General features: G+C 39.6%; 1 protein-coding gene across 1 annotated transcript; it reads right to left on the bottom strand.

Annotated features, from left to right (window-relative positions):
* Positions 1-775: 775 nt before the first annotated feature.
* Positions 776-21,929, bottom strand: pkp1a (plakophilin 1a). The gene is made up of 15 exons (XM_074644251.1): positions 21,595-21,929; positions 15,721-15,842; positions 11,936-12,118; positions 11,590-11,780; positions 10,347-10,488; positions 9,857-10,064; positions 9,064-9,232; positions 8,249-8,366; positions 4,940-5,107; positions 4,654-4,830; positions 4,109-4,262; positions 3,815-4,001; positions 2,048-2,132; positions 1,325-1,425; positions 776-1,186 (listed from the first exon to the last, which is right to left on the bottom strand). Exons 1-14 carry the CDS (start codon positions 21,782-21,784, stop codon positions 1,351-1,353), a joined length of 2,169 nt encoding a protein of 722 aa, XP_074500352.1. The 5' UTR covers positions 21,785-21,929; the 3' UTR covers positions 776-1,186; positions 1,325-1,350.
* Positions 21,930-26,034: the final 4,105 nt, after the last annotated feature.

Here is a 26,034-nt window from a genome sequence, read left to right as displayed (position 1 = left end):
AAGTATACATCATCTGTCACCTACTCACTGTACATACAGTATACATCTTTACATGTACATACTCTACGACTCTAATCATCCAGTCTATGTATATCATTCAGTATTTATTTCTTTGCACTATTTGTATTGTTTACAATTTACAGAACACTTGACTTGTATAGGCATTTTATTTTATTCCTTATTATATATATTTTTTCACATACTTGTGTACTTTTTCTTTACCTTTATTTGTCCAGCTTTGTTGTCCTTGTCCCTAGATGTTATTTCTATTTCTGTGTAACTACATTGAGAGAGATGCATAAAACTGGAGTCAAATTCCATGTATGTCCGTACTTAGAAAATAAGACTGATTGTGAATCTAAAACCACAGTGTTGTTTTAACACTTTAACACTTTTTTGTAAGGATTAAACAAACGAGATAGTATGTGTTAATTATTGAGCTTCGGAGGTGCAGGTAAGTGGATTTTTTTACATTTGGAAAGAGCCAGGCTAGCCGTTTCCAGTCTAAGCTCTTCTTATCAACTCTCGGCAAGAAAGCAAACAAGCACATCTCCCAAAATGTTGAACAATTTGTTTAACTATTTAGGCACTAGAAAGCAGTTTCTGTTCATTTTTTATAAAACAAAATTCTGAATCATAGAATGAAACAGAACAAAATAACAAAAAAATTCTTACTGGACGTACAAAAATTCATCCGGTAGCGACACTTAGTCTTACACAAAGTCTTTTTTTTTTTTTTTTTTAGCTTTTCATATACTTTTCTTATTACTTTCAGTTTTGGCTGTTCAGTCCTCAAGGCCACAATGGATTATTTTATCTTTTAGCCACTACAGACACATTTGACAACAATGCCATAATCCCTGCATGCCTTAAGTAACTTTCACTGCAGATAACATTGTCTGGTGTGTTGCAGCTCTCAGGCCGGTAGAACTGGGTTTCAGCACATGCACACTTCACCTACCAATAACACACACTCACCCCTTTATATACACAGACAGAAACATATCCAATTTAAATACATACAACGCTGTAGGATTACGCACAAAATTAAAAGCTCTCTTTTGTACAATGTATGATCGACTCCTAATTGATGGGCTCTTTCAACAAGGTTATGTGAAGAACGTAATTTTACTCTCCCTGTTGCAAGGGTGTGGCCACAGCAGTGTCTGAACACGCTGGTTTCCATCTGCAAGCACACACACGAGTACGTGCAGGAAGAGAGAAACACAGAGAACAAGTTTTAATCCTCATGTCACAAATTCTGCTCATTTTCACTGAGCCTTTAACTCTCAATATATACAAGCTATTCAGAAGCAGATTGTACCTCTCAGGCGCCGCTCCACTCGTCCATCACTCGATGACTTGAGTCGACCTGTGCGCTGCTGTGGTGTTGTCATTGACAAAAAGTGATTTGCTCAGCCCCAGCTGTGGATCAAAATGTTATAAAATCAGTTGAGGGTGTCGAACAGATGCCATCTCACACACACACACACACACACATGCAACACACCCTTGCTCTAATTAGGAATTGTACTGTGTCAGCAACTTGGAGGAGCCTCCGGCGAATCATGGCAGTGTGAAAACAGGAGTGTTTTCCCTCACTCTTTAAGCTGCCACTCTTATTTCTTGATTTATGGTAAGTGCTGCTACTGTTCAGATCCTACATGTAGGCACACTTGCTCATACTCATACACAATATATCTTTCATGTATTCTGTCCGCCCATGACTCTTACTGTCTTGACCTCTTCTTCATCTCTCCTCCATGTGTTACTCCTCCCATAATAGTGCGCACTGAAAACCAGTCTGCCTGGATTCCAGAGTGACTGTTTCTGTATTCACTGAACCTCTGGGTGTGGCAGGAGGGAAGGGAAAGTGATTGTGCACGCCAGAGGAGTAATAATAAACACCCAAGTTTCATCTGAGCCCTCCCTCTGCTCGCGTGCATGCGCCAAAACTTTAAGCTGATGCACGGATACAATAGGTTCACGACGTGTCTGCTTTAGAGAATTAAACACACAGTCAGTCACACATTACTTTTTGATTTACCTTTTTAAAAACACCTTGGAAATTCTTCTCGTTCCATAAGCTGTAGAGCAGCAGGGAAGCTGCTTTGCTGCCTTTAGGGAAAGACCTAGGGCAGAGAAAGAAGGGCAGAGGTCATTAAGGAAGAGCACAAAAAATAAGGCAAAACACACACAAGAATTGAGAGGAAAAGAATCAATTTAGGTCCTGATAACACACACAACGCATTTTAGCAGCCTGGGGTGGCTTTTTGTAACTGTTTTCAATGACAGTGAAGCGTTTTGTGCACTGCTTTTGCGTTGCTAAGCGCCTCGCGTTTATCCGCTCTATACGCCTTGTGTTTTTTACAGGAGCACCCTGAACGCCTCGAGTAGAAACAATTCAACTCAGACCAGTAAAGCGCCCAATGTCACTGCCGTTTTTCTCATTGTGGTGACTTTTGCTGGATACTGAGAGCTTTATGACTTTACCAACCGTAGTTACTATGATCTGAACACAAAACAGACGGAGGCAAATTAGTGTGGTACTTGAGATTGAATGTAAGTACTTGTCATTCATTTAAAGTGTAGTATTGTATTAAGGTAACGTTAGCACTCATTCGGTGCTAAATAATAATAATAAAAAAAGACACAGTAAACTGCAAAAAAAAACACTGTCTGATCGGGCAACAAAAAGGCAGTTTGGTACGTTTTCCACCTGCAAAACCCGCTCTGTCTGATTAGGCCCTTACGCACTGAACATACCATCTGCACGATTGGAATATGAGATACTTTGACAGCAGAGTGGCGGTTTGTCTGTTGAAATAACCTTGTGTCAATAAGCTGCAATAGCAACAGCATGACGGTAGGTAGCTGCTTGACATGTACACTAACTGTAGAAGAGGAAGAATGCCAGCAAATATTTCCCGTGCCATACATTACACATTACATAACTACAGAACATGCTGCCAGTGGTGTTCATCAGGATTTCTTTCGGAAACTGTTGGCAGAGTAACAGAAAGATTTTCTCTAGAAGAGGTGTTGCTGTTGATGTTTTAATACAGTGTAATACGTAAATGTTTGGGTGAATGTTCATATATAGCCAAGTCGGGCTTCGACGATTAATCGATTAGTTGCAAACTATTAAAGTATTCACCAACTTTTTTGATAATCGATTAATGGGTTTGAGTGTTTTTTGAATAAGAAATCAAAATTCTTTGATTCGAGCTTTTTAAATGCAAACGTTTTCTGGTTTCTTTACTCCTCTATGACGGTAAACTGAATATCTTGGAGTTGTGGACAAAACAAGACATTTGAGGATGTCATCTTGAGCTTTGGGAAAGATTTTCTGACATTTTATAGATCAAAACTATGCGTTGCCTTTATTTTTTATTATTCAATCTATTTTGTAGTTTTAATTTCATAGCATAAGAGATGCTTTTCAGTTTTATAGCATATTGTGACCTGTTGCCTTTTGGGAAAGTGTTTGTACAGTGTAATACAGAAGTGTTTGAAATTATTCTTATTTTTATAATGAAAATAGTTTACTAAAGTTGCCAGTGGACAAAATGCTACCTCAGTCCCCAGCATGAGGATTTTGTCAGTCTTTGACAACTGCATCACTGTCTGTTCAAAATAATCAAAAAGAAACGTATCCTCTGCATTTGTTTTTTTAAATTTAGGTGACGGTGTGTAGCACCTTTCAAACACAGAGGCAGTTCAGAGTGCTTTACACACAAACAAATGCATTTAAGTTTGTCACAGCTATGGAAGATGAATCTCCCATACAGAGATGAATACATTAAAAACTCACCCGTTCTCGCTAAGGTCAGCCACCGATGTCACCAGCTCATTATTGATGACCTTCTTGCTGACATCAGTGTCTGCCAACATCAGACTCCGTACTGTGTTGCAGGCTGTTGCTATAGTTTCGTCAGAGTTTCCCATCTCTTTGGGGCCAGAGGTGACGAGGCCGGCGAGCTCCGGCAGAATCTGCTTTGCTAAAGAGAAACACAAAGGAAACATAGTAAAGCAGTTTTATGTGGACTAACACTGCGTTCATGCATGTGCTGCCTGTGAAACGTAAATATTTCATGCTCTTCCTTACCCATGGAGCTCTGCAAACTGTGGGTCCGAGACATGTTACCCAGCAGGGACATGGCGGTCTTCTGCAGGCCCCGGTTAGGAGACTTTAAAAGAGCGGGTATGTGCATCATAGCTCCCAGCTTTTGAACCAGAATCTGACTCATGATATTGGACACCTGGAAGGGAAGCAAACGCAATACAGAAAAACACATTAGCTGTATCTCCCACTTCACTTGAGCAGTCCATATTTGCATTGTGATAAACAAACAAATCCAGACAAATCCAGCTGATTTTGTAATTATTTGAAATTTGTATGCATCTCACTTTCCCTTCTTCTAAGTTTTTCTTTCTTTCTCTAAAACCCTCTGAATCCACGGAGACACAACTCCAACCTTTCTCTACAAAACCAGTCAATTCTTATTGTGAGTTGTGCTGTTGTGTCATTATTCCCACCACTTCTCCGTCTTAGTTGCTTCTCCCCTTTCTTAAGTCAATCTGAGGTAATCCTGAATGCCCGTTACACCACACACAAATGGTAAGCTTAATAATTCTCTTCTTTGTACTCACCTTTCCCGTTTTGGCAGTGAGGTTCTGCAGGGCACCACAGCAGGCTTCCAGGGTGGCGCCTTTCTGGGACGAGCCCAGCAGAGAAAGGTAGGTCTGCATAGCTTTGGGATGGCACAACCACTTCGCGCCCGATGGGGTTCCATCATCCAGCATTCCCTGAACTACGTCAAATGAAAACTGAGATAGAAAGGACGAGAAAGAGATCAGAAGGGGAAGTCTGTATGGATTAAAAGCCCCGTCATGATTTAGCCAACGAACATGAGGTGGAGGTGTGGTGGATGCCCACCTCATTTTGAGCCTTGCTGCTCCTGGGGCTGAAGCATCCAACGGTGGGGCTTTTCTTACTCCCAGTTTGGGCCTCTGGCGGAGGTATGAACTTGCCGAAGCTCTCAGGGGACTCTTCCTCCAGTTGGTAGGTCAAGTTATGGAGGATGCATGCACAGTTCTCCACAGACTAGAGGAGAGGAGAGGTTATTAACTACATGGTTACTGCGCTTCAGAGCAAAGCAGATCTACTTTCAGACTCAGTGTGTTTGAAGAAAATTGTAGCAAATGTTATGATACGATTCTTGTTAGCAAGTTTCTCTCTGCCAATTTACCATTCACTTCTCATTCAGTGCCACATACTGTATGATAAGGAAGACCCCATTTGTGGTTAATTGTTCTACATCTTGATCTCAAGGGAACTACTCTCTGGGTTTACTCTCAGTCAAACTCAAAGACAAGCATTTAAAAAAAAAAAAAAAAAAATTAAAGTAAAAAAAAAATCTGAACTTTGCGTATCCCAAATCTTGACAATGGAGGCAGTGAGTGAAATGTTATCATGACCAATGGACAGAAATATAAGAGAAACAGCCATGTTGATAAATACTGGAATGTCCATTTGTCCAGCCAACAAAGGAAACTCAATTCATTTGTTTCTGTCTTTTTTTTAATTTTATTTGTGGTTCACATTTCATTGATTAAGCACATCCATCAAGGTCTTATGCTATGCTCACATGATGAGCGACAAAAGCAGCAAAACGGCCAGCGTGGCCAGCTACTTGTCGCAGAGTTGTCGTTCAAGTGTTGCTCAAGCGCTCGTTTGTGGCGGTACTGATTTCCCCAGACTTTAGTTGTTCAGGCAGGAGACGGAAAAACAGTTCCATCCACATAATAATATAAAATAAAATGCCTCCTTAATAATAATAATAATGAATAAATGCCTCTTCGATAATAAACAATTAAGGAAACTGAAATATTGGTTTTACTTTTCCTTTTACCCTCCTTTAAAGTTTCCAAAATAAAATACACTAAAAGAAATGGGTATAAAGGGTTTTAGTGAAAATCGACAAATGACTAGAATAACAAAATACAGCCTGCAGGCTTTAGGCTATCGTGAAGCAAGCCAGATTCTTGCACAAATAGCACCTAACCGTCCTAGTGCAGGTAACCCAATTGATTGGTATTTATTTTGTTTCCCCAACTAGGATAGTCAACACTCTCAATAAACAAAACACAAAGATCACAGAATCTCAAAAGGGCCTAAAACAGACAAGATTTCTGGTTTGACTGATAACACATGTTGCATTTAGTGAAGGAGAGATCAGAATGACACTGGGTGTGCAGTTTCCCTCCTCTTTTAAGCCCTACAGAAAGGGCGTCGTTACACCCTGATTTGCCAAGAGGGGAATTCACCAAGCTGCTCTCAACTATCATTTAAGAGCCAGTCCCCACACCCTGCGCAACAGGTGAACTGAATAACCCTCTAATCACTCAGCAACTCAACCAAAAAACACCAGGGAAAAGGTAAATGACAGCAAGCCCCAGAGAATGGGCGGCTGCCACACGTTGACATAGTTATGTCATTAAATAGCACAGGGAACTGGCTAACGACATTGTATTAGATGGAACAGAACATCATTTGATTGGTTGACGCCTCAGTGCGTCATTGGAGTGTTGAAATACAACTTGAGACCAGCTCAACTTTATTTGAGGTGTGTCACGCCCGTCCCGCAGCGACAGTTTCCATGCAGGCTTCCATTGAAAATGGCTCGTGTCACTCGTAGTGTGAACACAGCATGAAGCACGTGTCAGTTTGTATGTTCATTTAACAGGAAACGGATGAATTCTTCTAGAAACGCAACAGAAACATTAACTTGCTGACCAAAATAAACAAGTTTCAGTAAATTCAGTTGGGTTTAGTTAATGTGGCTTGATTAACAGTAGAATTATCTTAATCAAAAAGTCAACTAAATGATGAAAACCTAGAGATAAACCTGAATATACTGTATACAATATAACCATTATAGCATCAACATGCATAAAGCGCAGCAACTGTCGTCATCCATAACCACAGTTACTACAAGAAGATAACTTTATACTGAGCTCAGCTCTGCCTCTCACACAGACAACACCTTTCGTACTCCACTACTTCATTAAGACTAGTCTGTGTCAACAGAGTGCAGACAGAGTTCAGCACACATCCACACCCAAAACTTCACACACAAATGAGCTCCCTCTAAATATATACACATGCTGACTCCACCTGCGGTATTTACCTGCTTGAGCATACACTTATACATGTGTGTGTTTACCGATGTGTCTGTGACTGTGTAGGTGTACTTGTATTGTTTGTGTACATGTGCTTCGGGATATAGTTTTAGTCTCCGGACTGAACACACTCTCTGTGAGGGACACGAGACACGCTCTACAGGAACTATGAATGAACTAGAATACGTCACTAGACATGAATCCAACCATAGCTGTTCTCGTCTGCTCACACCTCCACAATTCACAATGTGGAAAAAGAAAACAATGCTGTGAGCCAGAATAACAATGTGTGGCCTGATAAACAGACAAATAAGCCTTGATTATAATGCCAGGGAAGCAATCGTTAAAATAACAAAGCTTTAACTTTCAATGTTTAACTTCAAGTCTCTCTATGAGCAATGTAGTGATTTAAATTAATATGGCAATTAATGCCAATTGCTCTCTGTAACCTTTGACAGCAGGGCTGCAACCAACAATTATTTCCTCGATTAATTGATTAATCGTTCTATAAAATATCTAAAAATAGTGAAAACTGTCAGAATTTCCTAAAGCTAGTAGCTTGTTTTGTCCAACCAACAGTCCAAAACCCAAAGATAGTCAGTTTACAAAGATATAAAACAGAGAAAATCCGGTAGGTGGAGTCAATAAATAAATCAAATAAATATTTTTTGCTAATAAAAAAAAAAAAAAGACAAACAATAATCCAAGTAGCTGCTGATAAAATTCTGTCAATTGGCTATTTGATTCGTTGATTAATTGTTTCAGCTCTACATGACAGCATCAGTTTTACTGATAGTGATGATAGTGGTGGTGCAGATTAGAGTCGGGGAGTTTAAAGAGTCAAGAACATAAAATCATTTCTAACGTATCAGTATATTGAAAAATCTAACTTTAAAATTTTCTCTGCAGTGGCCGATCAAAGGATGACAAAATGGGCAAAGGTGCTGGGTTAAAAATGACCGACCAACTCCGATGCACTCTGTGTGCAGAGCGTTTACATTTTAAGTTCTGTGTTTACTAGTGGAGGCTGGGAAAATGTCTGTTGATAGAAATGAGAGTTTACCTTGTCATCGGGGTTCTCCTCCGCCACACAAGACTGAACGTAAATCATGAGTGAGTCAATGAGGCCCCGGCACTCCCTCATTGCCTTCCTCTCCTGCTGTTGGGAGCAGCTCAGGTTCCTACACACATTTCAATCATTCATTTCAATCCAACATTAACATGTCTAGAATATAATGATAATAAACAGAACTGTGAGTGCCTCAACAGGAAAACTTGCACCATCACACCCTGTTAGCAAACTTGATCTTGGAGATTAGGCACGAGGTTTCAAAAGCAGTGCCAGTAGTAAGTAGACACAATGAAATCTATTGTTTAATACACATTTACATAACATAACTCCCAACTTGTCTGTTCTCAGGAAGGATGCAAATTATTTTTTTCGTCAAATCAGGTGTATCGCATGCATATCATGTAAAACACTTTAACAGGGGCTGGATAAAAAAAAAAAAAAGAAATACGATTTTTTGATTAATCCATTATTTGTTTTGTCTATAAAATGTCCATCACATTCTCCCCAGAGTCCTAGGTGACATCTTCATATGTCTCGTTTTGTTCAACCAACGGTTCAAAACCCAAAATATTCAGTTTACGATGATATAAAACTTCAGAAGTTGGAGCCTGAAGGTGTTTGGCATCTGGCTATCGGCGAATTGATTTATTGACTATAATCATTGAGATTACAAAGCCTTGACAAAAATGTCTGTGACGTCAAAACGTTGCTCTTAACAATAAAAGTTCCTGGAAACTATCTGATCTCTGCCAATGAAACATAAAAAAATCAAACATCAGAGGCACGGATTAATTAAATGTTCTCACCGCAGGCACCCTGTGGCACTGTAGAAGACATCAGGGTGTATGTTGTTGTTGGCGCTGTCGTCTGACCAGCAGGTGAATGGCACCACCACGTTCTCAGTCAGGGCGGGCAAAGCTGTAGCGATAAGTTCTCCCTTCAGCTCATCGGCGGAGGACAGGTTCCATAGCAGGCCTTCGTATGGCAAGAAAAGTAAAGTTACAAGCATTCAAAATGATTATTTAATCCATGCATCATGTTGTTGTCCTTTGAAGTGGAGTTTGTTCTTAAAAACATAATGTTCTACGAAGAAATGGATGGTCAAAGAACCTCCGACAAAATTGGAGTGGATAGTGATCGTAAAAGTAATGTATAATATGGAGAAATTGACTTTAAATATAAATTTGTGAGGTATTGAACAAAATGGTTATTACTTATATACAGTAGGAGGAATAACAGCACGTGGTTTACCAAGCCTTATGTCATATTGTCTGTATTAAGACAACATTATTATCATTATTACTTGATTTATGTCCTCCTTGTCTACTGAATAAATGCAGGAATTGTATGCATAATTGACAGGCGAAGACTTGGTATTTATACAAGACCAATTTTCTTTTTAAAATGTTATTCTATGTATTTATTTTGCAGTCTTTATGTTCTACTAAAAACAATTGATAAAAAAAAAGCATTCTGTTGTAAAGCACATGTTTTTGCTCAGTCTATGTGATATTCAGGGATAAGCTTTTATAGTAAAGGCCCACTAGGCCCCCCTTCAACCCAATATTGTGAGGTTTTGTTCCAATAAAAACGTCCTACCAGTGATTTGTTTCTGGGTGTCAGTAGAATCGGTCTCCTTTAGAAGCTGCAGGGACTTAGCGATACCTTCACAGTGCTGAACTTCCAGCTTGTTGTCCTGGTCTTTGAACACCAGGTTCCTCAGAGCCCCGGCAGAAGCCTGGCTCACCCCAGGGTTGGGGCTCCGCAGCAGGGCCACAAGACCGGGGATACCTCCTAGTTGGAAAACCTGTGAGCAGAAATGTGGAGGGGAATACATGTTGAAAATGTGAGGCGTGGCAATGGTTTTCCAACACTAGAAGTTACAAACAGAACCAGCAGCATAATAAATACTTTCTCCTCCCTTTCCCTCAAGGCAGGTTACACAAAGGTCTACACAGAGAGCCCTTGTACCAATTGTATCACCACTACAGGACAACCCTCATACACATATGATGTGAAAACAGACAACCTCCACGTGTGCATGTTTGGAGGGAGTGTCTGTACGGTATATGTTTGCGAATGCTCTGACCTCCTGTTTGGTGCGCTCCTCTTTGAAGGTGGTGTGGTGGATGAAGGTGGCTCCACACTGCTGGTAATTCTCTTCAGGGTGAGACAGGAACTCTACAGCCCCTTTCAGGGTCATGTCTGACATGTTCACCGTGTTGCTCTCCCTGCAGTCACGGCAGGCACAGGAATAAAAGAGATGGTTGGAAATTAGATACTAAGAAATAGTTTTCGATGCATTTAAAAGATAATGAGCTGTTTTTTTCTCACATAATATCTCTCAAAATCCCAGGTGGCTCAGGATTATCTTTTTTTAAATATTCTTGGCTGCTAGCAAGAAAGCATAGAACATGGAAAAGGCTGCAACCAAACCCTGCAACGAAGGAGGACTGGGCTGCAGTTGTCAATGACATAAACTGGATGGAGAAATTGACCTCGACTGTAAAAGCTGTTTCACACAAAATTGCACGAAAATTTATAAAAACTGATTTTGTTGGCTGTTATGAATGCTTGCAAACCCTTATGGAACAAGGGGGAAAAAAATATTCGGACGGACCTCGACGTCACCAGATTTCCTCTTGCGTAAATATATGTTTGATCAATATTGTTCCTTCGTTCACGGAGAGTGTGTATTTTCAGAGCAACGGGCCTTGGACCAATGGGCGTTTGACTTCTGGGTAACGGACTGTCGGACAAATGGGCTTTTTTCAGTACAATGGGACGCTTTTCAGATTATAGGTGTTTCGAAATAACAACGCCGTCCCCTTCTCAACACCCAATAATGTACGACAAACACTACTACCTCAACAACCAAATAAAGGACAATATATGGCTTGAGATCGCCCAGCTGCTGGGATACAATGAAGATGGCAATGTAGCTGATATGTTGCTAGCGTTAGCATCACATTTGGGGTCCGATGAGTTGATGTATTGTGTAGTTAACGTTAGCCCCTTAGACATTCTTTGTCTGCATAGGTTTTTGTTGTGTGGAGTGGACCCGGGCACTATTTAGGAAACTCATTTTGGCCTCACTGATGAAAATCGAACATGGCAAAGCAAATAAGTGTATAGTCATCTTATGGAAAATCTGCGTGCAAATTTTCCGCATTCCCGCACCGCATTGTCGCATCGTACTTGTGAGAATCGGCGACCGCGAAATGGTCAACATGTAAAATACTGTAAAATACTATGTGCCTTATGTCGCTCATGTCAACCCCTTCTTATTGCCTGAAAATGTCAATGAAAGCCAGGAAAACAGGTGAACTCACACTGCATGCTGCTCTGTCTTGGATATTTTCATGGTGCCCATCCTGCCCTCGGAGCGAAGCTGGGCAGAGGGCGGCTGGATGATGCGCGCCTGATTGTGGGTCACCAGAGTGCTGTTGGTCATAGAAATGGTGCTGTTTCTATTTGCTCGAGCCACGAGGCTGTTCTGGCTCTGGACCTGTCCTTTGGCCATCTAAAAAAAAGAGCAATTTACAATGCTTATAGAGTACGGTACTCTAGAGTACTTGCAGTTTTTGTGGTATATTTGTTTGAAGGATTGGTTACCTAAAAACAAAATGTTCAGGTACTTCAGTGACATTACAATTTGACATAAAAATAATTGATCACCATAGAAGGTGCAGGTACAGGAGCAGCAGGAAATTGGCGAACCAAGGCAGGGTCACTGCGAGCGGATTTCAGCCCGTTGGCACCCCAGGTGGAAGTGTTGCGTCGCTGATCCCACATGCCCGACGTGCTGACATTTCTTCCTCCCGTGGTTTTAGTGGATACAGAGTGCCATTCCTTCTTTACCTAAAAAGAAGGAGTGTATGGCTTAGGAGGTTTTTCCATAAAACATGTTATTCAGATTAGATTGAAAAAGACACATCATGAGAAGTACGCACTAGCCAGTCATGGAAAACTGCAGCTTAGCCGGCAGTGACAAACAGGAATACCATTCACTGCTAAATCACTGCATAATGGTTTTCTGTAGCAACAATCTAGGTCTCAAAAAAAGAAAAGTAACCCACTTTCCAGCAGAACAGTTTTCAAAGAAGCCCCCTGTAAACCAAGACAGAGGAATCTGAGCTGACACAAAGCCTGCATACCTTTTCTCCTCCTCAGTCCAAGCTGAAGGCAACAGAACCCACTAAACGATCACACAAACCAAAGAAACATGATATCTGTCATTGGAGACCAACTCAAGCAGTTGTGTGTTAACAGACTGTTGGCACAGTAGAGCAGTTTCTCACGGAGGATCTTTGTGTGTACAAGTCAGACACAGCAGCACCCATTAAACCTTTCTCACAATCCCGACCTCACTCAACACCTTAATCTCACGTAATTACGTCTTGTTTCTGTATCAATTTATTTTGACTTTGCTTTTTTTGGCTTTGTTTGCGTGCCTGTACAAAGCACGCTACTCAAGCTTTGCCAAAAAATAACCAAGAAAGAAAATTGGCATAGCCTGAGCAAAATGACAGAACATGTCTAGCTAATGCTTTAACGATGAGTCATTCTCCCAACTAAAACTCGGTCTCCTATTGGCTTATTTGAAAAAGTACAGTAAATCACAAATCTGGCAGGAGAACATTCCGATCGGTCTTTGAAGACAATGAATGTTATCAGGAAGATATAACGACTAATGGGGAAGCAGTTGACACACACACACACACACACACACACACATAGTATATATTCACACACTGTAGGTTCTGTGTATCGACTCTCTTTCATGTTCCAAACCGGACTGGTTGCTCAGTTACCAACCAGCCCTGCTACTTAGCAACGAAAGCATGATGATGGAGAGATCTGTCAACAACACGTATGATAAGAACTGACAGCGTGTTTACTCTCAAAGTGTAGCATGCTTCCTTCATTTGGCTACGGCCTGACTGAGCCACCAGGCAGGACAGGAAAGATGGATGCAAATTCAGCAGAGCAAATAGAAGCAGCACAGAATAGCAGCAAAATGTGTCTTACTTGTGAACACAAATTTTGTGAAAAATACCCAAATATTACTGTATCTATTGTAATTGCTGTTATTTAGGATACATACATGAGAGCAGAATATACCTGGTACTGCAAAAAGCAATACTACAATCACTAATGTAGAATTCTTAATTGAGAGTATGATTGATGATTATTAAAGTGATGGTGATGCAATAGGAAGGAGGGACACTGACCGCATGGCGGCCATAATTACGGAAAAAAAAACATCATCAAGGCATCAACCGTGGGACTTTTTTAGCTCACTCTAAATAAAGAAACACAAAGAAGTTTTAAGTAATGTCAGCAACCCAAAACGGCTGGATCACTCGCCGCTTAGATTGTGTTTCTGACTTTTGGTTTGTATTTCGAGCAGCATGACTCATTTTCTGCCTGGAAAACTGAACTCGTGGGAAAAAAAGTTGAACCAAGCAAGCGGAGCGTTTCTGATGCCACAAACTAAATGTTGTGATTGAAACATGATGCGTCTCCAAACAGAAACTTTCACAGCTCGCTTAATGGGGTGTCTGATGGAGATGAGCATTATGAATACGTATATACCACAAGATGACAGTTGACATCATATTGTTTATACCAAGTTAGGTTATTTTTTCAATTATTTCTAGTTATTTTAAAAGTCAAAAATCAAGTAATATGAGAAACGCTTCAACTTAACTTTAACATTACAGCACTCTGTCACAACTTAACGTGTTAATAGTTTTGGGTTGCTCGGTTTGTAATCATACATTTTTTCATCTTCACTTAGAAAACCTATTTAATGCCTTCATTCAATACAGCAGTGGTAATACATGCTTTGCTATGTGACAGGGGTAATTCAAGATGCTATATACAAGACAAGACAGCTACCAGCCCGGCAAGGTATCTTTTACCAGGTAATTTAAGTATCTATTTTGCAGTAGACAGTTGACTCATCCACAGATTCGGAGCAAAACAGCAAAAACACAATGTGATAGTGAGATATGTCATCAAGTGTTAATGAGCCTTCAACAGCAAGAACACATCACCACCCTCCAACATGTCTCAACTCACTGTCAGTAGGTCAGGGCAGGCCAACCCAGAGCAAATACAAATTCACGCACACATACTGTACACCAACACACACTCAAAACCACACTGATGAAGTCAGCATTACTCCTCTGTGTAATTTGGATAAGCCCAGTATTGCAAATGAGTTGAACTCAGCCTGACTCTTAGTGACAAGACTGAAATTGAGAATGACAGTATAAAAAAAACAGTATTCGTCCGTTTCCAAAATTAGGAAATCACACACGCTTGGATGCTACATTAAAAAATGTGTTCTGTTAAGTGGTCCCTATACTCACAGTACAGTACAGTACAGTACAGTGCATAAGGCACTGCACCTCACACACTCACTCACTGACAAAAGACGATGGCCTAACCAGCAAAGCAATGTGGCTACATCATGCGTTCCACCAGCTCAAGTATGGTATAATAATGTTTCACAACATAATGTCGTAAATCACCTGTGACTGAGGGGTGCCTCCCATTTGCCATCAGGTTTCTGTTATTGCTTATAATTTCGTAACCAAAAAAACAATCTTCTCAGAGTTGAGTTTCAAAACATCAACAGTGAGCTGGGAGGGATTTTTGCCAACATTTACAAAAAGAAAAGCACACATCCTTTGCAGCCAATAAGGATCCAGTGTTTTGTATTTTCTTAAAGGAATACAGCTAGCCTGGCTCTGTCCGAAGATAACAACATCTGCCTACCAGCACCTCTAGTTTATGTGCCAGAGTAGTTCTTGGCTTCATGGAGTCTCCGCTGGTTGCCTGAAGTCACCATGCCCAGCCAAGAAATAACCGTAAAAGTACTTCCATTTTTGTATGGATTTAACAGACGAGTTATAACATGTTCATAAGTGAGCTTTAGAGGTGCTGGTAGGCAGATTTTGTTACCTTTGGACAGAGTTAGACTAGCTGTTTTCCCCTGTTTCCAGTCTTTGTGGTAAGCTGACAACAACAACACCGCCACCAAAAACATCTAATTATCCCTTTAAATCGTTCTTTACTTCTATGCAATTAATAGTATTCATTATTGTATTGTTGTCAACGTTATGTTGTTATCTTCAAGTGGTAATGCAGTTCTTAGTTTCATTTAAGAAGCCTAATCTGCATTACCACACAAAAGTGACCTTTTTTTGTGGACAAAAATGAATGCAGGTATAACATAACCATGAGATGGATTACTGAAAAATGAATTGAAACAAATGGCTAGATAGAAGAAAATATTCAAAAATCAAAAAACTGAGCAATGGTAATGTACCATAAAGTATTTGTGATTATAGTAAAACCATGATTTGGTCCTTTAATGTTGAGTCTGTGGAAGGGAAAAGGGTTTGTGCTCTGACTATTTGTGAAACAATGAACATGCGAGAAACAATTACCCCTCTGCTGAAGCCTGTTGACGTAGAGGAGGAGTTGGTGCTTCTGAAGGTGCCATTTGCTTTGGATGGAGAAAACTTGAACCCTCCAAACTCGTGCGTTGTCAAAGTCTGGGGAGACACGCCTGTTAAAAGAGGAGATGTATGGAAACCAAAATTAACAACAGAGAATAAGAAGAATGTATGATAGGCAGTCTGAAATCTGAACCACACCTAAACAGATCATTGTTGTCATGGTGATAAGACCTCCAATTAGCATCAAACACGCATAAGGAGGGTGTGGAAATATGTATATCTTTATGTTTCACAATGTGTGTTTTTACTCGTGATTCATTACTATAAACTAGTAAATTCATCGTCAACTATTTTGATAACCAATTAATCGATTAGAGTAATTTTTTTAGATAAATAAAGTAAAAACTCTCTGATTCCAGCTTCTTATATGTTTATCTTTTCTGGTTTCTTTACTCCTCTATGACAGTAAACTGAATATCTTTGAGTTGTGGACAAAACAAGACATTTGAGGACGTCATCTTGGGCTTTGGGAAACACTGCTCGACATTTTTCCACCATTTTCTGACATTTTATTGACCAAACAACTAAACGATTAATCAAGAAAATTATGAAAATAATCGTTAGTTGCAGCCCTAAAGTATTGCATCAATAGGATATAAAAACTATGTATTAAGAAATATTAAATTAATTCAAATTAAAATACTTGGAAATCAATTACACTATTTGATAAACCATTTGGTTCTCTATTTTCTATTCCATCTATGTTATTATTTCTATTTTTCATTCGGTGGTTTTGTTTTGGCAAAATGTTGGTAAATCTGCCCAAAGGAGTCCCTTAATTTGATAAAGATAAATAGTATTTTATCAATCATTCTGTAGTTGTTCAGTTCATTATCAAGTAATAAATGGCAAATAATGACTCAGTAACTATTGTGTTATCAAAATAGCTTAGCAGACCTTTACACCCACATATTACAGGTGTAAAAATAAATGTGCATGACTGGCAATCATTCAGTCAGACAGAGAGACAGACATGACATAATATCAGTCACAGTTCACATGCTTTCCATTGTCCTTAGTGTAAGCTTAGGGAAATCTAGCCTTTACTCATAGCCAACATGTTTTAGCACCTTCATTTGTCTGTGTTGTTGAATGATTCATGGGAACGTGATGCCATATTGTGCCAAATTAAAGTCTGTGACTTCACCATCATAGGATTATGGTTGTCAAAACAACGGCATACTCATCACCATCGTTATCGTACGTGAAGTCCATGTAGGAAAAGAGACGGTGACTAAGCATCATCTCACCGCATAAAAGGCCTTTTCCTAGTACCATCACACACACATTTTTCCTAGTACTGTCTTATCCAGCCAAGCAGACTGTTTCAATTTTATGTGGTGAGGTTTTACTTCTGTTGCCACAACTGGAAAGCAGCTCCAGTTGTATTGCCCACTGAAGGAGGCATAGAAAAATCACGTCCATTTTATTCCCTTGTGTTGAACATAGCAACGGAAAGAATAGATCTATAAGAGAGTCTCATTGATTTGGACGACCAGTCTCTTCTTGTAGGCCTACTTGGTGGTTGAGTGCAACATTTTCTTTCCTCTACCTTTAATTCTTTGAGCATGACAAATAAAAATCCAATTACCTTCATTATGCTGGGGCAGCAGCAGAAGTGTCCAAAAAAACCAAAACTAGCTGCAAGGCTGGATAGCACTTGGGATAAGTGAGAATATAAGCCTTTTTGTAATTTGGTTCACCTGCCCATTTGAAGTACAGCTGCATCGATTAATCAATTAGTCGGCAACTATTTTCATAACTGATTATTTTGGAGTATTTCTTTGAGAAAAAAAAAAAAATTCTGATTCCAGCTTCTTAAATGTGAATGTTTTCTGGTTTCTTTACTCTATGACAACAAACTGAATATCTTTGAGTTGGGGACAAAACAAGACATTTCAGGACGTCAACTTGGGCTTTGGGAAACACTGATCGACATTTTTCACCATTTCCTGACATTTTATTGACCAAACAACTACACGATTAATCAAGAATCGACAGATTAATCGACAATGAAAATAATCGTTAGTTGCAGCCCTACTTTAAACAAGACGGAACAGAATTAGTCTTGGCTGCTAACAGGAAAATACCCATTTGCGAGGGTCCAACTAATATCGGATATTATCATCTTTGTCGCTCCAACACTGAAAGTAATAAACTTTAATACTTCTGAACAATGCTAAACTTGTTTTATTTTGGCCCCAATATAAAATGAAGAGCAGCCTCAGGCGTGTGCGCAACACTAACCTTGTGGCTGTTTTTCTTATTATTCAGTGTTTGACTACTGTTGTGACAAGTTTTGTAGACTTTGCCCTGAGCAAAGTATTCCTTTACATATCGTCAGCTTTAACTTAACTTCCTTTTTAGACCACTGAGTTTCTCTTAAATAATGACTATAGAACAAAAGACAGAATGACAAATAAAGACTTAAAGGGACAAACCAATAAAGAGTTAATTTTGAAGCTCTTCATTATGTGGACCATAGATGATAAAGCATTTATTCTTCAGGCACAGCCTTAAAGTTTAAAGAAAAGTCTTTCTCTTCTGGGATCAATGTTACCTGGTTTGGCTGCATGCCTCTAATATTTTTCTAGAACTGCAAAGATTAAGCAATTAGTTGTCAACTATTAAAATGAATCGGCAACTATTTTGATAATCGAATAATCAATTTGAGTAATCCTTTAAGGAAAAAGAGGCAAAATTCTCTAATTTCAGCTTCTTAAATGTGAATATTTTCTGGTTTCTTTACTCCTCTATGACAGTAAACTGAATATCTTTGTGTTGTGGACAAAACAAAACATCTGAGGATATCATGTTGGGAAACACCGATCAACATTTTTCACAATTTTCTGACATTTTACAGACCAAATAACTACTCGACTAATCAAAAAAAATAATTGACAGATTAATCGACAATGAAAATAATCAAGAGTTGCAGCCATAGTAGCATTTATTCTTCAGGCACAGCCTTTAAATTTAAAGTTATGTTTTTCTTTTCTGGAATCAATGTTCCTTGGTTTGGCTGCATGCCTCTCATTTGGACTACATTTTTCTATCTGTACTGGGAAATACAATAATTTATTTAGGAAAGGTCAATTTTAAACAGGCCAGAGGTGATTTTATGATGCGTGCCACAAACTGTACAATCACTTGAAGCCTTGAATGTGTAAAATAGCATAAACATAGCACTATGGCCTACTTTATAGATAACAAATCCTGATATAACCTGTGTTTCCATTTAACAACCATGATTCACTTCATCTCAACTCAACAGGAAGCACTCATTTCACAAGACAAAAATAATTTGTTTCTCAATTTTTGGTGGATCTTTATGATGCCTCTTGCAGTAAAAGCCACATACCAGTGCTGTTTTGAGAGACTAAAGTGCAATTTTCTAAATGTCCGTGTGTGTGGTGTAAGCCCATGGGCTGCATTCCTAACTAACAGAGAGAAACTGCTTTGGCACCTTCAGGATAAGTAGGATGTGTGTCTGACAGTTCCTCAGAGCTCATACTAACACACAGGTTCCCTAACCTTTTCTGCAGGGTCCCCCCTTTTGTAGATACAAATATTTTCAAGCCTGATTTTTTTTTATTACACCCTCTCGGAAATCCCACTATGATGGTAAATCCCCAGCTTGCTGGAAAAATTGTGGATTTTGGAGAGGGATTCATAATGCCTTACAAGATATGTTTCAGATGCCATGTACCCCTGGAGAGTAAGACCTTAGCTTTTGGATTTATTCCTCAAGAATGTCTGAAAAGAGACACATATTTATTAAATATATTGCTGGTAGCTGGTGAAAATGCTCTTACAAGGAAGTCGTTATTCACAGGGGAGCCCAACTTTAAATGCATGGATGGACATTACAATTGACATTTGCAAAATGGAGAGGATAACAGCATATGTTAAGCATATATTGGAATTATTTGTGTCACACTGGGAAAACTGGGGTAACTATGCAACACCCTACAGGGCCAGATTTAATTTTTTTGCACATCTATGATTGTATGGTAATGAAAAGATCACTCCCTATTTGTTCATAGTTTTATTTTTCTATGCATAACAAATCTTAAAATGCAGCACCTTAGACAGACATAGGTGGGTGACGTATGTGTATGTATTGAACAATCTGATACTGCTGGCAAATGTTTTCATCCATGCATCCAAATGGAGGAAAATGAAACCCCTATTTACCTTGTGGTCAATCATCTCAGTGCTTGGGAATGAAACAACATGCAAAGTGTCTCCTCAGAGTTTATGAAGAACTGAACATATTATGATGATGACCCCCTAGAGCTACTATGGAAGAGAGCAGTCTTATTATTATTTATTTATTTATTTATGCATGTCTTTTTTTGTTCCTTTAATTATTTTCTACCCCCTCTTTTATTTTTGTTATTTTTATATTATTTCTTATAAGTTAATGTTTGTAAATTAATTTTCTTCAATAAAAAAAATAAAAAACTGTCTAGTTAACTGTAAACTGCAGAAATGTTTATCCCCACTTTAAGCCTACAAATAAATCAAATAAGGCGTTCTGGTCTGGGTTCCTCACATTAGCTGGGAGGATGCAACTTGTGGGGAAGTCGTGTGACGCATTAATCCCAGTAAAAACACACACAAAAAGATTAGCTAACTAACGTTAAATATTAGCCAACAAGAGTAAACATTAATATTATCTGGACAACAACAACAGCACCGTACAAAATAAAGAGGTTACAACATGTGTTGACCAGTGGCGGCTGGTGGATTTTTTTTTGGGTAGGGCCAATCAATTTCAACAAACGCCGGTCTGTTGTTTTATGCTGAGTCCAGGAGGTTGATCTGGGCCCAGTTGTTTCACCAGGAGTTTCTCCGCCAAAGTCCTTCTCTCAAACGGGTCTTGGAGGAGAGATTTGATCGAGTTAGGGATGAGTCTTGCAAGAGTAACGCTACTAGTGCTTGGCTGTTCCATTGTCATGCCGTTAAAATGGGCTGTGAGAGAAGAGAAGTGGAGAGAAGCGAGAGACGAGAAGACAAGATCACGCGAGAACTGACATGAGCCCTGACGAGAACAGAGAGAGACACACGTGAACGTGCGCGCGCACACCATGGGCCAAATCAGTTTGGCCCTCCCGGAAGTCTTTTTTACGGCGCTGATTGGATGAATTGTATGTCATTCATGCTTGTAATCATATATCTTTAATCAGTGATTGGCTGTACTGCTTATTAGACCCGCCTTCCTTGGGCCAAATTCATTTGGCCCCAGAAAGTGCACGTGCAGCAGAGCAGCTGAGAGGTGCACTAGCAGAGAGTTCAAGGAGGAAAGCAGATATTTGGCGCAGTTATCCTATTTTACAAATATTACGGGTATATTCCATAGGTCAAAAACACACATATTGACAATTTTTATAATTTTTATAATTTTTATAATTTATAATTTTATAATTTTTTTTTTTTTTTTTTTTGGTGGCTCAAGGTGGGTGGGGCCAGGCCCCGTGGCCCTCTATTGGCCGGCCGCCACTGGTGTCGACTGTTTATGTGGTATTATTCTTTAACTTTATGATGTTTTCTTTGGCTCTTGAATGTACTTGAACTGTGATGACTAATTGCTTTTTATAAATGCTCATTATAACAGACTTTTACTCATGGATTTTAACTTGGTTTCTGTCTGTGGATATGTGTGAGATTGTGTTGTCTGCTCTGTTGACCTGTTTTTATTCTGCCTATGTCTGTAAAGCACTTTGGGTCAGCTCGTGTTGTTTTAAATGTGCTATAGAAATAAATTTGACTTGACTTGACTTGTATAATTGTCCATACCTGTGGGTGAGGGTGAAGATGAGCCGTTGTTGGTCTTCCCGGGTTTGGACTTGCTCCTCTTGATGGTGTGAACCTGATCCAGGACTCTCTGCGGTCCGGAGTGCAGCTTGTTGTCGGAGGGTACCGCCAGCGACGTGTCCTCCGCGGTCCTGAGAGTCATCGCTGAGCGCAGCGGGTCCGGAGCCATCATCTTTTTCTCGGCACGGTGCCCTTTACCGTGAAAGTTCGGGTATAAACCAGTTTCCAAAGTAAACAAGTGCAGACCCGGTGTGTGGGAGAAGAAGTATGGCTCGACTCAGCGGTGCAGCAAGTCAAGAGCCAAGTATGTGTAGAGAGAAATGTTCCCAGAGAGCTGCTGCTGCTGCTGCTGTGAGCTGAGCTCCACCCTCTGGACCGCGCCCCGTCGAGGTGGGACCAGGAGAGAGTTCACCAGAGAGGTGTGGAGGGAGGGAAGGGAGGGGTTCTTGGCATTATACACGCATGCATGCTTTAAAAGTTAATGTGCATTGTGCAATATCTGCACAACTAAGGTTCAAGACTGACATAAATTCCCAGCCAACATTTGTATGTGGGGCCCATGTGGGTACACTGTAAAAATTCTTTTTTTTTTTTTTTTTACAGTTTTCAAGAAATTTTACATTTGTTGTCTGTATTTCAAAATGACAGAATTTTTTTGTTTAAAATGACATGTTTCATTTGTGATTTATATGTAAATGGTCTTAGATTTACAGTATTTTTTTGTAATCACAATCGTAATTATCTGTATTTAAGCTTTCCTTGATCATTTTTAAAGATAATTATTCAGTTTTTTAGAGGTTTATGACTCTATTTTAACAATTCATTTATGTTAGAAGAAAAGGATTTCATGGAATTCTAAAAATATTTCTTGTAAAAATACAGATTTTTTTTGCAAAACTTCTGAGTTAATGTAAATTTGGGCTTTTGCAACGTAAAATTCAATTTTTCATTTGTGATTTATATGTAAATGGTCTTCGATTTACGGTGTATGACTATTCTAACAATAAATGTGTTAAAAGTAAAATATTTCTTGTAAAATTACAGTAATAAAGGCTAATTATATAAAGATAATTACTGTTTGTTTTTTTCACAGTTTATTTATGTTAATTAACGGACAGTATTTTTCCATTTTTTAACAGACATTTTCTGGCGCCCCTGCTGCCGGAAATTTTTCTGTTATTTTACACTTTTTTTTTACAGTGTAGTAAATGGGCTGAAAAATGGGCCCTATATAGGATTGTCCGCAGGTTCCATAATGACCCAATGTCAATTGCCCTTGTGGGTTTCATGCAGGATTACACTGGGTGTTACTGTTATGTGGGCCCCAATTGGGCAACATACCCAAGACGCATCTTGGTCCCAGGTTTAAATTCTATGTGGGAACTACATGGGGACTCCATGGGCTGAAATATGGGTTGTAAGTGAGTTTGTCCACAGTTTCCATGTTGGCCCCATGAACTAATTTCCCAGTAGTGACCCAACTAGGACCCACACAAGTAGCCCACATGGGGAGCCCATTTGGGACCAACTTTGTTGGTCAAAGTGGACCCCATTTGTGTTTCCCGTTCTGAGCCCATGCACTAATTTCCCATTAGTGACCCAACTAGAACCCACTAGGGTAGCCCACATGGGGAGTCCATGTGGGACCTACTTAGTTGATCCAAGTGGGCCCCAGATAAGATGCCCATTTTGGGCCCATACCCACTCTGTACCCAGGTACCCCCAGCATAACCCATGTGGGGCCCACATAACCATGTTGGCTGGGATACTTTTATATTTGCATGATGGGGATATTCAGAGTAAAAACATTACAGTTTTTGTCTGCAGCCCTCATTAAGAGCATTTAGTTTATTAGGGAAATGTCTTTTTTTTCTCTCTGTGCCCCTCCTACCTGTCACTAAAGACTAATAAAGATAGACAATGTAGGCTACAATATATTGAAATAGCAAAAGCTGAAAGAAATAACACATTTTTAAAGTTCACAACTAGTGGTAGAAAGTAGTAATACTAATAATAATAATAATAATCTTTATTTATAAAGCACTTTTCAAAAATCAAGTCACAAAGTGCTTCACAGGGGCAGCAAAATAAAACAGACGTGTCATAAAATAAAACATTATTTAAAAGAAATAAAGAATCAAGTTCAAGGAAATTCAAATTCAAATAAAATTAGGAAAGGGTCTCCAATAAAAGTGTTTTAAGAAGGGATTTAAAGGAGTTTACTGACTCGGCTGACCTGATTTCTGTACATAAGTACAAATTTGAGGTACTACATTTTATGCTACTTTATATTTCTACATCACAACATTTCAAAGTGAAATATTGTCCTTTTTATGTTATTATTTAGGACTAAGTATAGGCTACTTTACAAATTAAGATTTTCCATAGGCTAGAAAACATAAAGTATGATGAGCTTATAAAATATGATACAGTACTCCACCTCGACCAACTATAAGAGTGAAGTTAAAGTGCTCCTTAATATATATATATATATATATATATAAACATAGTTATGAATATTATAGTCCATTTCTGCCAATAGATCCCTCAAAATGTTACACACTGTTCCTTTAATGTTCAATCCATTCATCCCAGTAAGCCGTGACAGTGTGAGGGTGAGCCAGCATGCACAGAATAGTGAAACGGAGGCTAAATGTAATGAATCCATCATTCATTTGATCATTTTACACCTGTGGTTTTCCATACATTCTTAACATTACATCTTGTCAAATATACAAAAAGGTATTCACTCTGGTCTAAAATTAGGGTGAACTAATTTTTACTCTCGGATTTGCCTTTAGGCAAAATTGTTGAGGTCAGAGGTGAGGTCAGTGTGTGAGCGAGCATCTTTCAGCTTGAGAAGAGAGGACAGAAATAGAGAAGAATCAGAGAGAGGTGGACGAGAATGGACGAGATGAAGGAAAGCCAGGGAGAACAGAAAGAGAGAGAAAGATAGAGATAGTACAAGCACATGCTCTCTCTGCATAACCGGATTATTTTGGCTGAGTTTCTGCAGGTGACATTTTCCCACCACACCCTTTGCCTCAGGGCTGCACGGTGGTGCAGTGGTTAGCACTGGCGCCTCACAGCTAGAGGGTTGCAGGTTCGAATCCGGCTTGGGACCCTTCTGTGTGGAGTTTGCATGTTCTCCCTGTGTTAGCGTGGGTTTTCTCCGGGTACTCCGGTTTCCTCCCACAGTCCAAAGACATGCAGGTTAGGTTAATTGTTGACTCTAAATTGCCCGTAGGTGTGAATGTGAGCGTGAATGGTTGTCTGTCTCTATGTGTCAGCCCTGCGATGGACTGGCGACCTGTCCAGGGTGTACCCTGCCTTCGCCCAATGTCGGCTGGGATCGGCTCCAGCCCCCCCGCGACCCCTAACGGGATAAGCGGTTGCAGATGGATGGATGGACCCTTTGCCTCAGCACTACCAAGGTAATAAATGTTATGTGTTTAATGCATCTGTGATATGTGTGTGAGTTTATGACTATGTAAGTCAACGTGTGTGCATACACACATTCCCAAGTCTTATCTGAGAGAGAGAGAGAGGAACATGCGTCAAATATTTGTTTGATCCGCTGATAGTGTAAATTCCTCCAAGCAGGTGAGATTAAAGGCTCAGGACAAGGCAGTACTGTTTGAATGAAATTCAAATAAATCCCATGTAAGCCACATTTTGAAGAGACTACCACATGAAATCAAACCTCTATAGTGCTCCTCTGTGGCTCAATCATTTACTGATTAAAAGTGAAATACAAGCACAAGCAGCTTGTTAACTATGATAGTTATATTCTTGTGCTGCTGCGATGTTGGCAGGTGTATGCGGTACGTACCACACCCAGCCTGAGGGCTTTGTGTGTGTGTGTCACTGTTAACCCTAACCCAGACAGATAACACTGACTAATGTCTGCCAACAGATGAACCACACGAGTGTGAGGAATACTGGAGGTGAACAGTTGTAGCCAGGTTGGTCATGACCTTGACAAAGTTACGGTCATAGGACACCTCTTTAAAGCCAAATGTCACTCTAAAGCTTCGCCACACACAAAGTGTGAACTCCAACATGCTCGAGTGGTCGGTGTGGACAAGTTTTCATTCGCGTTAAGAAAAAAAAATAGTCCTCTCTGTGTGCTGAAAACACCTCGAATCCCTGTGTGAGCATTGTCACAGCTTTACAGCTTGGATACAGACTGTAAAAAGAAGCACTCTTATCATTTACAGTGTTATGTATGCCTTTGAAGGTTGCCAACACATAGACAATGTGCAATTTATTACACACAAAATTGAGAACTCCTGAAAAAGTAAAAAAAAAGGATCACACATACAGTACATTGTACAGTATATGTACTATTTCTGAAGGCTTCTGATGTGATCTAGACTGAAGAGATAGCAGAAGCTTTGTTGATAAATGTCAACCTTTGCC

The sequence above is a fragment of the Sebastes fasciatus genome, chromosome 8, assembly GCF_043250625.1.
Source record: "Sebastes fasciatus isolate fSebFas1 chromosome 8, fSebFas1.pri, whole genome shotgun sequence".
Classification (NCBI taxonomy): Eukaryota; Metazoa; Chordata; class Actinopteri; order Perciformes; family Sebastidae; genus Sebastes; species Sebastes fasciatus.
This window is presented reverse-complemented; position numbering and strand designations above follow the sequence as displayed.

What these genes read in the sequence shown, in the direction of transcription:
- pkp1a (XM_074644251.1), bottom strand. Translation starts at nt 21,784, where the DNA reads ATGATGGCTCCGGACCCGCTGCGCTCAGCGATGACTCTCAGGACCGCG. An exon ending in AAGACAGAGCAGCATGCAGT is followed by an intron (nt 10,489 to 11,589) that starts GTGAGTTCACCT and finishes CCGTGACTGCAG; the next exon opens with GGAGAGCAACACGGTGAACA. An exon ending in AGTGCCACAGGGTGCCTGCG is followed by an intron (nt 8,367 to 9,063) that starts GTGAGAACATTT and finishes AAATGTGTGTAG; the next exon opens with GAACCTGAGCTGCTCCCAAC.